The sequence below is a fragment of the Lathamus discolor genome, chromosome 2 (assembly GCF_037157495.1).
Source record: "Lathamus discolor isolate bLatDis1 chromosome 2, bLatDis1.hap1, whole genome shotgun sequence".
In the NCBI taxonomy this organism is placed as follows: domain Eukaryota; kingdom Metazoa; phylum Chordata; class Aves; order Psittaciformes; family Psittacidae; genus Lathamus; species Lathamus discolor.
Window position 1 is genome coordinate 55,877,762 of NC_088885.1, and position 20,288 is coordinate 55,898,049.

The 20,288-nt window shown below is 39.0% G+C and overlaps 1 protein-coding gene across 3 annotated transcripts in view; it reads right to left on the bottom strand.

Moving 5' to 3' along the window:
• The window catches only part of CRHR2 (corticotropin releasing hormone receptor 2), a 149,480-nt gene that overhangs the window by 100,892 nt on the left and 28,300 nt on the right, over positions 1-20,288 (bottom strand). The window contains exons 1-2 of one of the 3 annotated variants that reach the window (XM_065669266.1): positions 2,261-2,589; positions 1,999-2,118 (exon numbers count right to left, since the gene is read on the bottom strand). In XM_065669266.1, coding sequence (XP_065525338.1) covers positions 1,999-2,118; positions 2,261-2,378 — 238 coding nt within the window. In that variant the 5' untranslated portion in view covers positions 2,379-2,589. Of the gene's footprint in view, positions 1-1,998; positions 2,119-2,260; positions 2,590-20,288 lie in introns of those variants that run through there. The other 2 variants (XM_065669265.1, XM_065669267.1) reach the window with 2 other exon arrangements.

Genomic DNA, 20,288 nt, shown 5'->3' on the forward strand with positions numbered 1-20,288 from the left:
GAAGAGTATAAGATCAACTGAAAGCCATACATACAGTGGCTTCAATGTACTTCATTTCTCTATTGCAATCTACATACGCTACTACATCTGGGCACTAGTATGCACTACAAATCAGTCCTGCAAACACACATTTTCTCAATGTGACTACTCACATTTTACGTTGAAAGGAGCAAAATGGCCATTTCCCCAGACTATGATAAAATAATGCACAAGCATTGCGAAAATATATTTTCATCAGTCTTTAGTTAACAGGCCATTCTTTTAAAAGCAATGGATTTAAGAAAATTTATTACCACTACGCAAGTATTGGCCACCACTGACAAGAAGAGGAGCAGGGAAGAACTTTAAATAATGTCACTGACGAACTACTAAAAGCATTAACAAAGTTCATAAAAATAAAACAGGGTATTCAAGATTTTTTTCCTTCCATGCATGCGAAAAACATTTAAATTCTCTCCGCTGCGATTATGATAGAAATAAGAAATCATCAATAGTGCACTTCTTTTTTTTTTTTTTTTCTTTTTTTTTTCTTCCCTCTTTCCTTCTGGAGAAACAAAAATAAGGCAATGCAAATACTGACATCCCCCACTAAAGAAAGGGAATGGAAAAAAAACCCCACCATACTTCTTTGAGGTACTTTTTAGGGTCCATTCTGGTACACTTGCTCTTGTCTGATCCTTCCTTAATTCTCAGAAATCTTCTGAGCTCAACTGAGACTATAAAGGTAGTAGACTACCTGCTATAATCAAAGAGAGCATAACCCAGCCCTTTGCATGTTCCCATATATTTTATTGCAAAGATGTCAGGTCAGAGAATACAGGGTTTGAGGATGATCTTTCAGTTCTCTGAAGTAACCTCCTTACACTGCTCAAAGTTAGGGATGACAAAAGCTGGTCCCTAAGAACAAATCTGGAAGAGGGCTTTGTTTTGCATAGCAAATACTCTGAACTTTCATCGGGTTTTCTTACCCTTAACACTTAAAGCTTGAGAAACAATAAATTCACTTTCAGTTAGTTAAAAAACAATATCTAAGATGACAGGGTCATTCTTTTACAGGACTTCCTGAGGACGCTAACCCCACGAAACTAATACTACCCGAAAATTAGACTACTAACACCTGCACAACAGTTCAGAGTGAAACATGGAATGAAATGTCTCCACAGTCAAAAGCACACTGAGTACTGAGTGACGAACAAGTGGGTACACATATTTGGGGCTAATATCTTAAAACCTCTCAACAAAAAGTGCAACCAGCATTGACAGATAAGGAAAAGGAAATGAGTGCCTGGGTCCAACTGCCTGAATAATAAATTTTTAGTGAGTCATCAGGATTGTTTACCTCTAAGACTAAAGCATCTGTAAGCAAGAGATTTCTAAGGAGCCCCTGTGCTTCCTTGCTTTGAATATTATTTGCTTTATAACATCCTATACTGTTTCCCTTGCAGTAATGATGCAGCCACTCCAACTCATAAGCCAATGCTGATGAAGTTATTTAACATATTCCAGATCTCAGCCTTCTGTTTGTTAGATACAGCTTACAGCCCAGTTTGTCGCCCTGCTCACACAGCCAGCCTCTCAAAGGGGAGTCCTTCCAAAACACAGCTTTTAGCTGCTTAGAGTAAGTACTTCACAAGCTGAAGGATCTTTAATTATCCAAATGTCTGAAACACTGCTACAAATACATTCAGTTATGCATATCTACACATGAGTAAACACACAAAGCACAGTATACCCTCCTTAGACTGCAAAGGGTATTTTTGCCCAGATGAATCTAAATACACTTAAGTAAAGAGGAATCAGTGTACAAAAGCCTGTGCATTTGAGAAATCTGAATCATTCCAGGCAGGAATTTTGAATATACAGACTGGAATGTAGAAGAAATGTTGATTCCCAGGAAAACACTTTTTTTTTTTTTTTTAATGGAAAATATATTTTGGATCTCCCCAGGCGTCTTCTCAACACCAGATCTGTGGGAGAAGGAAAGGAGTTCGTACTTACTTGTGGTGTTGTATTTGATCCCATTGAAGAACTCAGGGCAGGGTCTCTCTACTAGTTCCCCTGCAGAGGTTCTGGGCCAGCAGGTCCCGATCTGATCAGTGGTGGCATTGCAGTACAGACCTTTTGCATTAAAAAAGGAGACAGAAAGGGGGGAAAAAACAGTTTAGAGAGCACAAAACCGCCACACTTGCATCACAAAGCAAACCGAACCTTTTCACTTAAAAAAGCTTTCCCGAGCCCTCTGCTAGGTAATGTTTCCTACCATTAAAGCCCAGGAAAGGGATAGAGGAACTCTCTAAAAAAGTCTCTTGTAAATGATCCAGGAGGCTGCAGTTGACATCAAATTCTTCTAAGATGAACTGAGATACGGTCACATCCATTATTCACCCTGGGACTGCTGGACTGGATCAGGCTCCTTGCCCCTTTTCTGTTTGGTGGTGTTCTTTTTCTTTTTTTGTCCCCTCTCCTTTCCTCCTTTCTGGAAACAAATGAATATCAAGCTGCGGACACCCTGCAATCTCGTGTGTGCGAGCCTCTTTTCTTCCCAGCGTGCTGACAACTTGGCTGAGAGTCTGCGTCTGGCTGTGTAGTTCAATCCTCTGAGCTCTTCTTTGCTTTAAACCAGCAGCTCAGGAACCAATGGGATCACACTGAGCCCAGAGTAAGGGGCTTGCGTCTCTTAGCCAGCTTCGCTGGTCTAGCAGCTCTCCAATGCCGCCTCACATTGCCAGACTGTTGTACTGCTTTCTCTCCCTCCCTCTTCTCTCTCTCTCTCTCACACACAGGAACGCACACACACATGCAGAGACAGTTTTATTGTTAGCTTCGGGGATGAGCACTTTTGCAAAAATACTCGCTGCAAACTAGAGCCAGGGAGGAAAGGAAAAGCCATCAGATGAACATAACTCCTCTGGCTTTTTGTGAAGCAAAGCAATTCCTGCCTTTACTATGTGGAGCTGAGGATGAGCAGAGATGCTTGGACAGGGAAGGGGAAGAAGGGACCCAGTCCAGTAGCTGCAGTACTGGACCCTGAGCAGGGTTTGAGAAAAAAGAGAAATAATAAAAGCTGGGATGTGAGCGGCATTAGAACAAAGGAATCTGGAGTAATGACCAACAGAGTGGGGAGAGTGAGAGAAGGGTTGGGAGCCCAGCCTGGGAGAAGCTAGGCACAGAGGCAATTATCACATCTTTCAGCCACTCATGCTGATGGAATGGGACGTACAGCAGAGTAGGGGAAGGCACAGAGAGCAGAGGAGACCTTTGGAGTGAAGGATGAGCCACTGAGGAGACAAGGAAGAAAAGCATGGCCACTTTCCATTTTCCAGTGGTAGAAGGGAGCAAGCATTTCAGAAAGGATGGAGCACCAAGGCTGAGGAAGAACTTCAAAGCAAGGAAACCACAGTGTGGGAACAGAATAGCAAAGGCTTGACAAACTGAAGTTGTTATGGAACAGGATAAAAAGGGTTTGGTGAAGGGGAAAGATGAGAAGTTTGGAGGGAGTTCCCCAAATGTTTGGTCATCCATTGGGAAATCAAAACTCAGTGCAATGGGAACTGGGTGAAGTTCTGCACTCCGGGACATGCTGGAGAACAGCTTAGACCTAACCAGCCTTTCTGAGTTGTTATATTAGGATATGAGGAAAGTTTTACAAGAAAGTGTCAAAAACTTGTCAAGGAGGATCATCTAGGATCACAAGTTCAGAAGGCTCTTAGGAAGTAAATAGAAAACTGACTTGTAAGGGAGAAAAGAAGACAAGTATATATGTTGCAGCAGAGATCAATGTAGAAACAGAAGGTAAGGACAATAAAGAAGCTTTGAAGAACGAATAAAGAAGAGAGAAGAAAGAAAGGGTTCCGGAAATGAACTCCTGTTTTACAGTCTATGTTCATGGCTTTAGATAGGACATAAGTCTTACACTGAGTTCAAAGCAGTGGTATAGGGCTTCCTATAAAATCCGTCTTTCTACCTGCAATGGCCTGGACTTCACTCATATTTAAGACTGAAGGGTTTCATTCTTTATTCTTAAGGACCGAAAGAATTGTGTTACACAAAGAAAGGAAAAAATCACTAGGTTAGAAAGGCAAATAAATTAACAACATGCACTGATGAGAGAACTGGCCAGGATGCTATTTTGCCATTTTGGAATCTGGAGACTTTTAACATTTGCAGTTTACGATCGGGGAGAGGTAAGGAGTGCCACTGTGGTATTTTTGTTTTAAACATTTAAAACCCCACAAAAAATAACAAGTGTCTTAAATCTCTAGGCAGCATTATGTTCTGAGGCAAGTGAATACATGTCTCCACTTCTCTCTCTGGATCCATAATCTCATCCCCAAGTAAATATTCCCAAAATTTTAACCCTTCCTCAGAAATCTGCGTTTCAATAAATTGACCCTTGTCATTACCACCAGATGTCTTTGTCCAGTGCATCTCTAATCTCAAAAAACAACACAGAATATTTATATAGCATCATTCACATACAACCACCACCTATGTACTGGTTGTCTTTAAACATGGCTTTGCAAAGAAAACCCTGTTTCTTGAGCTTTCAAAGTGAGAGCAACAAAGGGTGCTCTAAACCTCTAAGTAATTCACAGACATCTGTCCCTCAAAATATCTTTAATTCTACACTTTAAAGTTTCTTTGCTCCTTCCTGACAGAGTAGTTCAGTTCAGGAAATTTATTTTTGTTCCTCAAACAGAGTCTCTCAGTGATGGCTGTGAGATCTTCTCAGAAGAGAGCATTTGCAAGTGCCCAATGGCATCACTGACCCCAACAGCCATTTCTATTGAGGCAAATCAGTGAGCGGGGCACTTGTCCAGGATGCTGATAAGATACCTTTTTTCTTCTTCTGCAGGGGAAAAATCACATAACCTGACCAAAAGTCTTAATTTCTCACTTACTGTCTGCCTTGTCCATTTTCTCACAGTACTTGTGCAGCACTGGAATCAAAAACTTGGCTGGAGGCTTTCGGCACTAGAATTTTCTGAATCTTTGGAGGAATGCATCATTTAATATATTACAAAAAGAAAGACAGTTTCAAAAAATAAAAATCACTAATTTTAAGTTTGGTAAATGTTTCACGCTCTTAAACACTGCCTTGTATGTTCCAGCGTAAACTCCTGCAGATTTTTCAAATGGTTCAAATATTAGAGTTGAACACTAAGCTGGATGTCACTTCAAAACTGATCTTTATAGTGGTTAACACCCAAAACAAATACCCCAAATTAAACTAATTTTTTTTTTCAGAATTATGAGAATGATTTCTTCATTTAAGTGAGAAAAGCAAGAAAATTTTCAATATAAAGTGATTATTCTCTCCATCTTTCCAGTTCAGCCAATTTTAGAAACTCGGAAGCAGTACATATCACACAGATGATACTACTGCATTACATATATTTAACAACCAAAAAAAAACAAAACAAACCCACCCCAAAAATAAATTCAGAAGTGATGAACAAATTGTCCAGGAGTAAGTCTGAAGGAAGAAAATAATTTATTGTTCCGCAGTCCACAAATCAGAACCATTCTTTAACAGTCCCTTCCCAGTTCTACTGTAGCCTCTTGCTGAAATACTGCTTTTGCAACTTTCCCTGGGTACAATTAACTACTTAGTGAAAATTTCCCTCTGTCTGGATCTAATCAAATCCTGACCATGTCAATTTGACTCATTTGATATGAAAATGTTTCTCTTTATAAAAGAAGCAAATGCAATTAAACGAAAGACTGACAGAAATACTGTAGCTGGTGACACTGCTGATTGATTGATTGCTGATGCAGTACACTTTCATGATGCATTTGATACAAATAACTACTATTTCTTGCCAGGCAGTAGGTAGAAAATATCTGCCTTAAAAATTACTGAGCAACCCAAGAAAACTAGCAATTGCACTTGGCAGGCAGCTAAAAGTGGGCTTATTCCTATGTGGTGGTACTCATTGGTTTGTCTGGGTGTGTATGCAAGACATATGCAAAACTGATTTTTATAAGAACATCTGAATATGCAAGGTTATGGAAGTGAACAAAACAGACAAATAAATATGTAAACATATACACAGCTCAGCAAGCTTCCTTTACAGAAGAGATATTGGAAAGTGACCTACAGCTCTTCCAGTAAAGGAATGAGCTTTGCTCATAAACAGAATACAATATTCCCTGGTAATGGAAATCTTTCTATGCCAGCCCTTGCACCACTGTTACACAGCTGGATTCTCAATCTGTCTCCAGCCCAACCCAGCTGGTAGAATTAGCCAGAGGACAGATTTTAGTTTGCCCCACTAACAGTGACTAACAAGGATAATGTACTGTCTAACCAGCAACACTAAAACCCAGCCTCCATGCAGACGCAGTCTGTGTTAGTGTGAGGTGACAGTACTACTAGAACTAGCTAATTGCTCCTTGGCTGTGTCTGCACCTCTCCTCCTCAGACACTCAACCTCCACAAAATCAAGGGACCACTATATTTCAATACCCAAGATGGGAACCTCAGGGAGGAAAAAAAAAAAAAAAGAGAAAAAAGAGGAAAAAACCCCAAAACCCAAGCACCAGTTCTCTTCTTATTTCCCTTCCTCAGAGAAACAAAAGCCCACTGTACCACATTCAGCCTTTTCTCACTGCAGTGACTGTTTCATCACCCAGGTTCCCTATCCATTTATGTGAAGAGTTCACACTTTCCAGGCACATTAGTCACCCATCTCTTCTGTTATGAAACACAAAGTTGAGGACAAGAAATGCGCATCATTCATCAAACATCCTGGTTACACTAATAATTTTCTTACTTCAGTTTTGCTGGTTTTCAGGAATTTACCTTACCAATATGGAGTACCACATGGAGTCATGGTCCCTTTACATCTCTTCCTTTTAATCCAAGTAGGTCCACATCCATACTCATCATCTGATTTTATAAAGTGGTCTGTTAACACAGCCATGGACCTGTGTCTGGAGCGTGAGATACGCAAGATGGCTACATCCCCAAATAACTGGTTCAAAAGGGCGCTGTGGTCTGCAGGCCAAGCACAATGCCATGTGGTTGAACCTCACTTCTGTCCAGTCCTGGTGGAGTTGATGCTGGTTCATGTGAAATGCCATGAACACTTTATGATGTTTATCACATCCTCAGTGAGGGGGCCTAAAAGGATGCTGGGGAGGGACTCTTCATTAGGGACTGTAGTGACAGGACAAGGGGTAACGGGTTAAAACTTAAACAGGGGAAGTTTAGATTGGATCTAAGGAAGAAGTTCTTTACTGTGAGGGTGGTGAGGCACTGGAATGGGCTGCCCAGAGAAGTTGTGAATGCTCCATCCCTGGCGGTGTTCAAGGCCAGGTTGGACAGAGCCTTGGGTGACATGGCTTAATGTGAGGTGTCCCTGCCTACGGCAGGGGGGTTGGAACTAGATGATCTTAAGGTCCTTACCAACCCTAACTATTCTATGATTCTATGAGGGAGGGATTCAGATTAATCTCAAAGAAAAGATTATCTGCCCTGGTTTTGACGGAAACATGGCAGAGAGAAAGATGAAGGAAAAGGAAGTGGAGAAAGAAACATCTTTCTTATTTGTAGAAATTACATCTTTAAATCCCTAGAGGACAATTGAGAGGCACATTTAAGCATGATGACAGAAATATAGAGTCATCAAGTAACTGTCCATACAGCCTAGCTGCTCTCATTTGGACTTAGCATCTACCTCTGCATTTTACCTTTAAGTATGAGGCAGGAGAGCTTCAAATGGCACAATAAGATTTTTCTCATCTCCTTTTTCTGTTTGAAAATATGTACCCCAGTAATCCTTAATTATTGCAATGACCTTTCAGCCTCTGACTTTAAAGTTAGTGGGACTATTCTGCTAGGTAAAGAACGCAAGACCGTGTACTTTCAGGAAGGTGCTAATTTAGCAGTGGCTTCTGAGCCATAAACCTGAAGGCCTTCCTTCTCAACATATACTGTAAAATTGATCTGACTACACTTGCAAATAAAGTGACAGCATGACCATTACCTGGTAAAATATTTCTCTTTCCTTCTCATTCCAGATATGCTGGCAATGAATATAAACACAATTTTTCAGAGTGGGAATAGGACAGCCTCATACCATATGGAGCAAGACAAGTCAAGCAGTGAGAGATGGATGACAATGTAATGATTGACAGTAGACCTCTTAACTGCCATCAGAATGTCTATATGGCTATCTTCTCTGCCACACACACCACAGCTTCTCACAATGAATTATACTCTGATACATGAGGAAACTAAAGAAAACCACTAAAGAAAACCACTTCTCAAACTGAGTACTGCACTTTTAACCAAAATCTGGTCCTTAGTGCATGTGCTAGAGATTTATGCAGAGTTGCAAACTGTTGTATGTGGAGAGGAATATCAGACATAGATAAAAACAGATCTTTGTTTCACATGATTGACTCATTTGTTAGAAAAAGGAGACATCCTTTATTACTAGAAGTGAAGTATAACTGTAGTGAGCGAATATGAAATTAAAAAATGCAGGTCTGTGGTGATAAATCTTTGCAGCCTCATTGATGTTAAAAAATATTTACTGTGGGTGTAAAAAGATGCAACAGCATAAATAATAAATGGCTTGTAGTTACACATTCATATCTTTCTTTCAGCACATTAATACATTTGTCATTCTCTACAGCTACAAAACCTGTACAAATGAATCATGTCACGTGATACAAATGATGAGACATTGCAAGGAAACATTAAAACACACAAAAGAACCAATCTTGACACACTCAAAAACTGCCAATGTTATCTTTTTTTAAAGTGAGGTGTTTTGGATGAATGTGCAGAACACCATCTACCATGTCAGAGCACAGAAACACTCGTTCCAGAATAACTCTGGTTTTATACACGGTCAAATTCAGGGTCAGTGCTTCACAGACATACAAGAACACAAAGGACCTACTTTATGTATTTATTTATGCCTGGCAATGGCCCAGTCCTCTGTTTACAGCATAAACAAATACAAAAAAAATAATGGAGGTTAGGTCACATCTTAACAAATGATGACTGTGATGGTGTGCCTCATTCGTCCCACTTTCTTTCTGTTCAACAAGACCACTGACAAATAAGATGTATAGAATCAGGGTATTGCACTGCTTTCCTCTTCATAACACATCAGGCAACAAGTATTGCATCTTACTTCAGGACACACCAGTCAAACTCTTGCTGTCCCTGCCTCTCACTCTGCTTCATTGTACCGACTTTCAGTGCACCCTGGGAAGATCTGAATAGTCATCCCAGGTGGCCTTAGGGTGGGAGGAAGCACAGAAAGAAAAGGTAGAGGGCAATAAGATCTTCAGAAGTCAGTCCTCCATTTCCTCTGAAAACACACAGACACTCTGCATGATAACAGACTTTGACATATAGCTCAAAAAGCAGAGGACAAGACAGAAATAACATATGGTCATATTGTCCAGCATCCCATCTCTGACAGTGACCAAAATCGGATGCTTCAGAGAATGATTTAGCCCACCAACAAAACCAGCCTGTTCCAAATTACCAGGGCACCCTAAGCAACATTAACATATGCAGTAAGAGAATGAATTCTTTGGGTTATGGGTCTTGCTTTCATTGCCCACCATACAGCACTGTAGCTACAGTATTGCAACTCATAGTTTTAAATCATCCAACTTGCACTTAATTGGGTATTTTTGAGAGGCATCAGCACTCTGGCTTTCAGAACCTAGTCTAGTAGCTTGTGTACTCCTTTGGGCATGTCTGCCCAACCCAGATGCAAAATCCAGGACTCACAACAAATTTAAACACTGCAGAGTTGCCAGCTTGCAGATTCAGGTTGCTCCGAATCTGAATTTTATGAGGTACGTAAATTGCCGTTATAGCCAAGGAGGATCCAAATTTTGATTCAGCTGTCTAAAAGTACACGTCCAACACCATCTGGGATACTCTAGCATATCCAAGATTGCCACAGGAGGCTGGCAGATAAACACAGGACCTAGGAAAGACCCACCCCTACTGAAGCAGCTGCTAGAGGCCAGGCATTTTGTCCTCAAGCATCTCACACGTTCTGGGACACCAGTAGCTGAGCAACCAAATAGAACCTCAGATGTCCATTGATTACAAGGGCTGATCAGGTCTCCCTCAAAAATCTGTATGCATGGGCACATAATCTTGAAGACATAATCAGAATTCCAGCTAGCAGTACAGTATCGGTGCACACTGCACCTCTAAATGTCCACAAGTGCCTCACTCAAACTCGACAAGGAGCAATAGCAAATTGTCTTTTAAGTACTTGGTCCTCTAGTATGTATCTCCTCTCAGCTACTGGATAACAGACTGAGCAAAAACTTTTCACAGAAGGGAAGAAGCCCATCATCAAGATGTCACTAGGGAGACTCTTTCAATATTATTACTTAGGCTCTACTCTATGTAACAGATTTTTATTCTGTATAATATAATAGATTTTAATTTATCTGCTAGCCAGCAGGACAGTCAGCAACCACCACAGAAAATGCCTAGAAATTAAGTGGAAGAAATCATGATCAGTCATGTCAACTTCAAGAAGTGAGACAGAAGTTCTCAAGAGCATCATTCTGTAACAGACAGTGAGGTAGGGTCCATGCACATTAGAAAGAAACTAAAATGATTAGGCATGATAATGTATTATCGCAATATTATTTAGGGCTGTGATAACCAAGGGAAAAGAACCTGATGACACCCTGATTTGTGATTTGCGATTAAGTGCTTTTGAACTGCTACCATATGAGATGGCAGACCCAGAAGAATAGATGGATGAAAGGACATTGTAGCGTTAGTTTGTGTGGGTGTCTGGATTCAGTGACCCTTGCTGTCTATGTAATTTTGGATACCTCCTGGTATGCCTTCAGATCTCTCCCCTATCTTGACTCACTACCTTTTGTTTGACATTTTTATTACCAGGATCAGTATTTCTGATTCTGTAGCACAGGGTACCTCAGAGATTACATAGGTACAGGCTGGATATTTGAGAGGTCCATAATAGCAAAGGGATTCATCTCATCCAATTTAATCCATCTAACACTAGGGTGTCTAGGCTAAGCCAGGTATCTAGGCTCTCTTAACAGTCTCCAAGGAAATGACCATTTTCAGAGAATGATGATTCATCTAATTTGGAGACAAATGCTTTCTTCAAAGTCATAATTCTTATGATATTCTGCTTAGTAGGATGTAATTCAGCCCAAGAGATGGTTAGATACGTTTGTATTTTAGATAGAGCTCTGCCAACACATGTTGTATCTGAGACAGATATTGGTACTGTAGATACATGTTAGGCATAAATTGGAGACGACAAATCATGCAGTGCAGCACAGTTTCAAAGCAGAAAAAAAGAAAATGCCTACATTGAGCTATCTTTACAAGATAAATGATATTAACTACTGTTCATAGAGATGGTTTGATGGGGAAGAATTCCACTAAAGGCAGAGACACACTTCCATTTCACTGAGCCTTGTGTGCTATGAATTGTGTTGGGGAACTCTACTGTACACACAGGCACTCATACTCACATACAGCAGCTTCTGAAAACAGTAGTTAGTGTGACCATAGGCACTTGTTGTGCACTGTACAACAGAAAAAGTATTTTCACATCATTCAGGTCACAGCTTAAAATTTTGTGTAATAAAAATGCCCTGCTCACATTATAGAGACACACTGTAGAATACTGAAAAATATGCATTAGGCTTATAATTAGTTTTGTTAGGTTTTTTCTAAACATGTCTGTTGTTGGGGACATGTTCTTCAGTAAACGCTGTTTCCTTCTTCAAAGTCAGTTTCACTGAAGAGCTCTCTGGTGCTTAAGCATTGCCTAACTTTAAACCCACACTTACATGTCACTGACTTCAGGAACGAACTCAGGAGGAGTTTGAGTGACTTGGTAAATAAAGGTAATTTGTTGAACTAGGACTTAAATGCTGGTTTGGTTGAAATGCATACATATTTGTTCAAATATTATGTTCTCCCTTAAATTTTACTGGTCTTGTATAAAGCTTACAGAATCTTGTTATTCTGAAACATGCGCTTTAAGCCACCTGTAAACTGACTGCATCCATTTTATTGGTAAGAACTTTCACAGTAAGAATAAACCTTGGAAAACAGTTTAAACCCTCAAAACCAATGTTTTTCTGTTCTTATCAAGTGTTTAGATAAGGAAAGTTCAATCTATAACTGGTTACATCTGCATTGGTTACGGTGGATTTTTACAAAAGCCAAGGATCAGAACCCAAGAATTCAATACAAAACAGCTGCAGACTGAAATAAGCATCAACATTAAATTTATTTCAGTAAAATACATGTAACTGTCATTAAGTAAAATAGAATATCTGATACTGTGATAGATATTTTAATAACAGATGCAGCAAAATATTAATCCTGGTAAGTGTGGCACTTCCGATCTACTTGACAGCACAGCTGGGTTTCTTTTCCCATGATGTGTTAATTTGTTTTGTATTTGGTAAACTGCACATCTCACTGCAATGAATATTAAAGAAAGAGCTCTCGAAAAACATGTAACACACTAATTAAACATTCTGTCATTCATATGCTCTCACACTCAATAGCAAAGAGAAGATAATTTCTCATTGCTAAGCAAGTGCTGCTTCATTTATGGACTTATCAAATCTTATTAACCTTTCAAAAAATTTCTGACCTCCACAGTCGGAGTAGCCATTCACAGTGTTGCTAACTGGCAGTGATCCTAAGTAGATGTCAAACTCTGCAGACTGATGCCTGGAAAAGATACTATTTTTCAGCACTTCTTCTCTTTCCCAATCTAATAAAATCATCAGAATCATCATTTATTTATACAGTACTGCACACAAGCACCTGATCATCACAATTTTGCCTTTGGGGGGCTATTTAATGAATAAATAATTGTTTTTGCAGAGACTTTTTTCTGCAGTTATTGCAGTTTGAATACTAAGAATTACTTCAGTGAGGACGAAGTTCTCTTCATTTCCAATTCCTGTAAAGTTATTAGATACAAACCCTATAGTTTATCCCTAAAATATTTTCCCCTTCATGCAAATAGCCCTTCCTAGACAGAAATGATGAATGAATAAGTATTTCATTCAGGGATAAAGAGTTTGTCAAGTGCTATGGAATTCTTCTGGATCAAAGGACTGATGTAAGTAGCATATAAGTCATCCCTTAACAGGACTGTAAGTTACTACCTTTGAAATACGTAACACATATTTCTCTGCCTGGTTTCTAGACTTGTTTGGCTCACTGCCAGAGCATTGTTGACTTCTTTCACTTGGCCACTGGAGGGCTCTCCTAATTCTTCACTACTGCAAGAGAAACATTTGATTGAGTTTAAAAACATTATAAAAGAAAACCTGTTTGTAGTTAGCTGAATACAAACCAGCAACAACCAAAAGAGGAGAGTTCACTAGTTCATATAAAGATCTGCATGTGGACAAAATGCATTTTATTGTCCCTTCTTCTTTAACAGCAAAAACGTCACTACAGTAAGAATTTCACTAAACACAAATACCCTTTTACGCACAAGAGATCAACTGCACAAGAGATTATGGGTTTGAGGTGGACAGCAAAGTCTGTCCTCATCACCCATTCTGCCCCATACCACATCATTTCGCTCCAAAATCACTGCACAACTCAATTCATTTTTCCACTAAGCATGCATTCAGACCTCTGTCACCTGATTTCCAACTTATTTCGCCACCTCAAGACCAATTTCCATGGCTAGTTCAATTTTCTTTTGAGGGAAACACTGATGGGGCAATCATCTCATCCTTTTCATATTAATGCTGCTTCTGCAGAAAGAGGAGATCATGTAAGGTTTTCCATTCTCCCGTGGGAAGAGGCATGCTGTGTCTACCCTGCTGTGAGTATTCGTAGACTACTGCCAATTGAGAATTACTGACAAATTGTTTCTTTTTTGTTTTGTTTTGGTTTGGTTTGGTTTTAATCAAAAAGATTGATTTAGTTAAAGCTAAATTTTCTGGTGGAAGCAGAACAATTTGTTATATCTTTTCTTAGGACAGTATTTCCAGTGCCAAAATAAGAGACAAGTAGCTTAGACCATCCCAGAATAATCATTTGAGTTGACCTTTCCATTGTGATGAGGGATAGCCAGGTGTAGAGCCCTGTTGCATTGTTTTGCCCCATACCTTTGTCACTCACAGCTCAACCAAACTCTTGGGTGTATCCTGAATCAAAATCTCTTTTCTCTTTTCCTTAATGCCACAAAAGTTAACGTGCAGAAAGTACAGCAAGCCTCACGGGAAAATGTCCACCTCCAGAAGGACACCAGCTTGGTGATTACTCACTTCTCTGAGTAGTGGGAGATGAATCTGCTATAATGAGCCAGATGACAAGATATAACCTCTCAGCTGAGTTTCATACTGTTCACCCAAATACACCATATGTGGGTTGAGTAAAAAAGACCAAAATCATAAAGAGTGGAGTGCAGGCCCAGAGAGTTCAAAAGAGGATCAAACACCCTTCAGTCACCTCCTACAATTTTGTCACAAGCAGCTGGGGAAGGATGTGGATTTTAACGTTATCCTGGTATTGCTCCTCTGAGTTATTTTGAATGCATTTAAATGTGAGATATAAGCCAGCCAGCCTATGACACATGGCAGAAAATGTTTTTTTTTTTTCCTCAACTTAGACATAATTTTGATTAAAGAGTCCTGGCTATGATCACTTTATCCCAGATCCTTTTAGATACTCTAGCACAGAGAGAAAAAACTACCTATGATAATGGACAAATGGATTTTCTTGGCCTCTGTGACTCCGCTTCTGTCTTGGAATATAAAATTAGCTAGAATTAGGTGGGAACATTCCAGGGGTCATTTAAATTATACTTTAATTATTTAGTCTGAATTGCATGGGATTGTTAGCTTGCCAGGTGACAGAAAATGTCAACAGGAAAAGAACAAACATGTAAAATCTGGAGCAGGAGTCTACATAATTTCCTAGACTTTTTTTGAAATCTTCAGATTCCTGAGTGAAATAAACAGTTGGGATCCTTAAATTTTAGGTGTTGATCAGCTTTTATGATATAATTGGTGTATTACAGTTAATGATAATATTTCTGTGCTTGGAGCTGCAGTAGGTCATCCGCAAATACCGACTGGAAGCTCTGGGTGAGAACACTCTGACCGTGTGGTTGTGCAACGATCTCTGCCTGAGAGCTAACCACCTGGACTCCCCTTAACAGCCAGTGGATGAAACACACACATCTCATTATAAAATGCACATTTGAATCAGATGAATGTGTAAATGCCACAACACTAGTAGCTGCCTATAAGAAGAGACTGAAGCATCTGGCTTAATTGCAGATGCCTACATTATGTATCTCTAACACTAGGTGAGCTGAATTCTTTTTTCACTTCTGATTATGAGCAAAGCTTATTTGGTTATTCCTCCAATACAGTCCTGTGAGTTTAACATTAAAATTACAGTCTCCACTGAAATATTTAGCTAAATGTTTCTCCACACCAAGAAAGCCATGGTTTAATTTGAAATAATTGATTATAGGGTTGAAAGAACAGCCCATTTTACCATCTTCAGATAAAAACTAGTATCGTACTTAAAAGAAAATTCTGAAAATAAGAAGCAATTTGTACTTTTTAGGAGAAAACACCACTCCTCTTTAGAAGAACTGTACTAGTTTTTATGGTATATGTTCCCTAAAGGTCTTTGCTTTTGGAAAAATCTGTAGAAAATATAAACCAGGAGCTCACAAAAGAATTGTCTGATTGGCATGGCTCAGGCCAGTTCTCCCCTGAGTTGCAAATGATGTGGAAAGTTTTCTCAGTTTAATAGAGTAGCTGTCAGTGGCAAAGAAATCTCTAGGCTCCCTTAAAAGTCAAGAGGGACCTAGTCAGTGCAGTCAATGGATTCTATGGGATGACTTCTGTTACCATAAAGAAGATACATAAATTGGGTCAGGTAAATAGTCTTCTAAAAGTCTCTCTTTCTTAACATTAGCTATAAAGGCGGCCTGGGCTGACTTGCTCACTGGGACATGTCTGTACTATGAATGTCTAAACTTAGGGACAGGAATCCCATCTGTATGGAAAATAAAAGAAAAAAATCACGCCCAGATAATCTTTCATGTAAAAATAGCCTCAGTCAAAACTTCCACTGGGGCTTTGTTTTTGCTTTCATTTTTGTACAATTTTCCATTATGATCTTTACTATGGCTACATAAGAATCCTGTTCCTAATCACAGTGTGCTTATTTAATGATTGGTTTTCACCAACCAACAGCCCCAACTAAGAGAAAAGTGAACAATGAATTAGAAATAACTTCCATGGGTTTACTTACACAAAATTCAATCAGCATGAGTTTGACTTTTTATTCCCTGAAAGTAGCCACCATAAAATTTGGGGTCTCCTGATGGATAAGCCCTGACAAACCAGACAACAGAGCCAGCATTGTTTCGAAAGATAAAGTGCAATTTTTCATTTCACTGGTATGTGTACCTGTGTCCTCCCCAAAAGAACTACCAGGGTCTTTGAAGTAGGAAATAACTCATGCAGATAATTATTTATATTGCAGAAGAATTAGTGTTCTTCATAAGAATTTTCTGAGAGCAAACTCTTTAATTTAACCCAGATGACAACTGTTCATGCCAGGTCTGAGCACAGGCAGAATGAAAAGGTGTCTTAAACGTACCTTTGATGTGTACAGTACCTGTAATGCTGAGCTAGAGCGGGTTCTGCACTTTTCCTGTGAGTTTGACCTACCTGTGATTTGCTTTAAGCCTAAGATTAGTTGAATTTGGAAACAAAGCTCCTTCATGCTACAACCCAGCCTAGTAAAACACACCGTGTGACAGCTGAAACAATAGCTGTCTTCTTGAAATGCAGGCTAAACCTGAGGCAGCTGTAGCTATACCGTACGTTTCTGCACTAGGAGTTAAATAGCCATAACAGCACTTAATGACTTCACAAATTCGTGGTCTATGATCAAACATGCAGGAACTGTAATAAGCTAACCAGCTGAACAACTGCACCAAAACAAGCCATTTTGCCCTATTTTCTGGACCCAGTAGGAGTCAAACTGCTCAGTACTAAGACCCTGACGTTGCTGAAGAAAATGCCAGATTCATACACAGCACTCAAAAAATACCCACCTACTGCAAAGTGCTGAGTTTGGGGATTTTCTGCTGAATAGATTCCATTTACACAGAAAACAGGTTTTTATTTTTCATAGTTTACACTTCTACTGTTACAACAGCCCATCAGCTGAGGACTGATGCAATTTTAAGAGCATTAAGAGTAGAAAATCTCATTGAAGCCCATGCTTTCCAGAATAAACATAAAGGGAAGAAAGGAGGAACACAAGCAACTATACTTTTACTGTTTATAGGACAAAATACTTCCTTTCTGAGCCTGCTGAGACCTGCAAGTGTTTATCCCAAGAGACATGCTGATCTGATTTAGCTTCTAGATACTATCATAATAGGAAAATGAATAATAGCAATAACAATATGATTTATAACCACAACGTTGACTTTTCATTTCCAAGATTAGAAGTGCCCCAGAAAATGAGAACTCATTGATTTCCTACAAGCTCTCACTAACAGGCTGAAATAGCAAAAAGAAAGGAAAACCTGTTATTCTAGAAAACAGCTTGGGAATCTACGTATACTGACTGCACTTGGATTTGAAGAGAGTGAGGCAAAAAAAATTAACATTTCCAACACAGAGCCTTCCATTTATGTCCAGCAGAGGAATACAAATGCCTCCACAGATCAATGAGTTTTACCGTATGATTTGCTCCTAATAGCAACTGTCCCTCTGGAGGTGTTTCTGTACACTGACTGTACCACTGGCCTGTAAAGCCTAGTGACTAGTTCAGAGGTAGACAGACACTTGGGTGAACTGTTCCTATCCAGGAAGATGAAGTGTTTCGAGCAAAGGCCCAACAGGCCAGGAACAGATGCTGCATCTTCCCTGTCCTTTTACAATTACATACAGGCCATTCTCTTGCCTTCAAGCATCACATGTCCTCCTCTCCCAGCTGCAGCAATATAATCAAGCCTCCTCATACTTATAATGTGACTCAAATTGTCCTTTTTATTATTGATAAAAGAGGGACTTCGTAAAGTTTTCAAAGAAGCCTATTTGCACTTCAACAACCATTTCAGTTCTCAGAAGCCAAAAGTATAAATAGCCCCTATCTTCGTGACCCCAAGAGGAAATAAATGTTTCTGAACTACATAAACCACACTACAGTGTGCTGACAGTAAAAAAATGGTATCTTTTCAGCATTAGATTCCTTCATTATGAATCACTGGAAATGATCTTCACTGGTACACAAATTGTGAAAGCAGGACAGAACCCCATATCAGTGGAAAAGAAATGTTACAGACTGAGAAGCAAGCCATTGGACAAGAAAATGGCCTCAGGCTGTGGCAGGAGAGGTTTAGATTGGATATTTGGAAAAATTCTTCTCCAAAAAGGTTGTCAAACACAGGAACAGGCTGCCTAGGGAAGTGGTGGAGTCACCATCCTTTGAGATGTTTAAAAGACGTGTAGATGTGGCACTTTGGGACATGGTTTAGTGGTGGACTTGGTAGTGTTAGCTTAACGGTTGGACTCAATGATATTAGGGGTCTCTTCCAATCTAAATGATTCTATGATGATTCTTAGAAATACATTTACCTCTTTCCCTAATTGAACCCTGTAGTTCTTCAGAACAGCATCTGCACTGGATAATTACTATTCAGGTTATGAGAGAAACACAAAAAAAAAATGCACGCCAAAGGCTATAAAAAGACAACTGTTTATGATACCTTTATAGCACCAAAATCAACGTAAGCAGAGAAAAGGCCTGATTGTACAAATAACTGGAGTAGAATTAATCTCACCTAATTTCAGGCATCCACAGAGGAGGGTGAGTTCTATCCTAATTGTTTTAAAGTGTGCAAATGTGTGAATTTAATCAGAGAAGCCTCTCCCTTAATTTTCTGATTTGTCACAGCTTAAAGAAATTCATTTGAAGGAGGCTTGTTTCATTTATGGATTTAATTATTTTTTTTTAATACATGGATTTTCCAAACATGTCAAAAATTTTACTTTCTCAAAAGAAAACATTTACAGTTATGTAAATCCAGTTGTAGTTTTTTTTCCTCTGGCAATAATTGTTTAAAATTAAATACATTCTTAAAGTCAAAATCTGTATGATTTGGAGTTAAAATAAATATTGCAAGAAAACATTCATCCTGTTCTAAATGGTACTGGGAGTCAGCAAATTTCTCCTCTGGAATGGGTCCTAGAACAGAAAAGGTAAACTTCGGAGGGAGTTCCAACACCTACCAATGCCTGATGATTGCTTTGAAATGAATAGCCCATCAGATTATTATTGATCCCCCTGAGAGTTATTTGGTCTTCATTGTGTATATTTTATACTCTCACTGGACTCAGCTGTCAACAGATGAATCAACTTCTGAAAAATGTATGTGGTCAATCACAATAAGATTAGCACAGACTGGGAAATTTCCATCTCTTCTGAGACCCAGTAAAGCACCATCCGCTAGAATGAAAAGCAAATTGCCCTTGCCTAAATCAGTTCCAGTGTGTAAGAAAGGAGGAGAGGGAAGAAATGCCTTCTTAAAAATGGGCTGTGATAACAAGTATTTAACTGACGATACCCTAAGTAAAACATCCTGCTGGGTTGGGTTTTTTTTAGGCTGATGTTCCTTTTTTTAATTTTTATAATAAAATTACTTTTTTTTTCTATTTTCTGAAGGTTTTAACACAATTGAAAGTAGTTTCCAAAGTATTTCCAAAAATCTTATAAAATAAAAGTCTTCCTAAAGGTAAAATTTGTTTTATTCTCACTTAAACATCTAATAGCAATCAGAAGTATTAAGATTTTAAGTAGATTATTTTTCTTTTAAGTTTGCTTTTGCCTATGGGAAATTTTATATTAACATTGCCTTAAGAATTTGTGTTAGAAATTCTCAAACAGATGGGAAGAGCAAACACTCTGAATGTAATTACACTTAGTGTTTAGGAGCCTTAGTATATTAGGGGAACTGAAAGAAAAGGCATTCAACCCAGGTGCATACTTATGCTAACAGCTTTATACTGCTTTTCTCCTAATATGTGTTGCATTTTTAATCTATGTCATATTTAGAAATTAATTTACTTACAAGATCATGTTTAAGTGCTTCTCGAAGAGTGACTGTTGTTCAATACTGCTATGCTGACAATTAAAGAAAATACTGCTTCTCTAGATGTACCAAAAGATTTCAGATTCAAACTGTGACCTTGATGTAGCATCCAATAAGCACAAATAC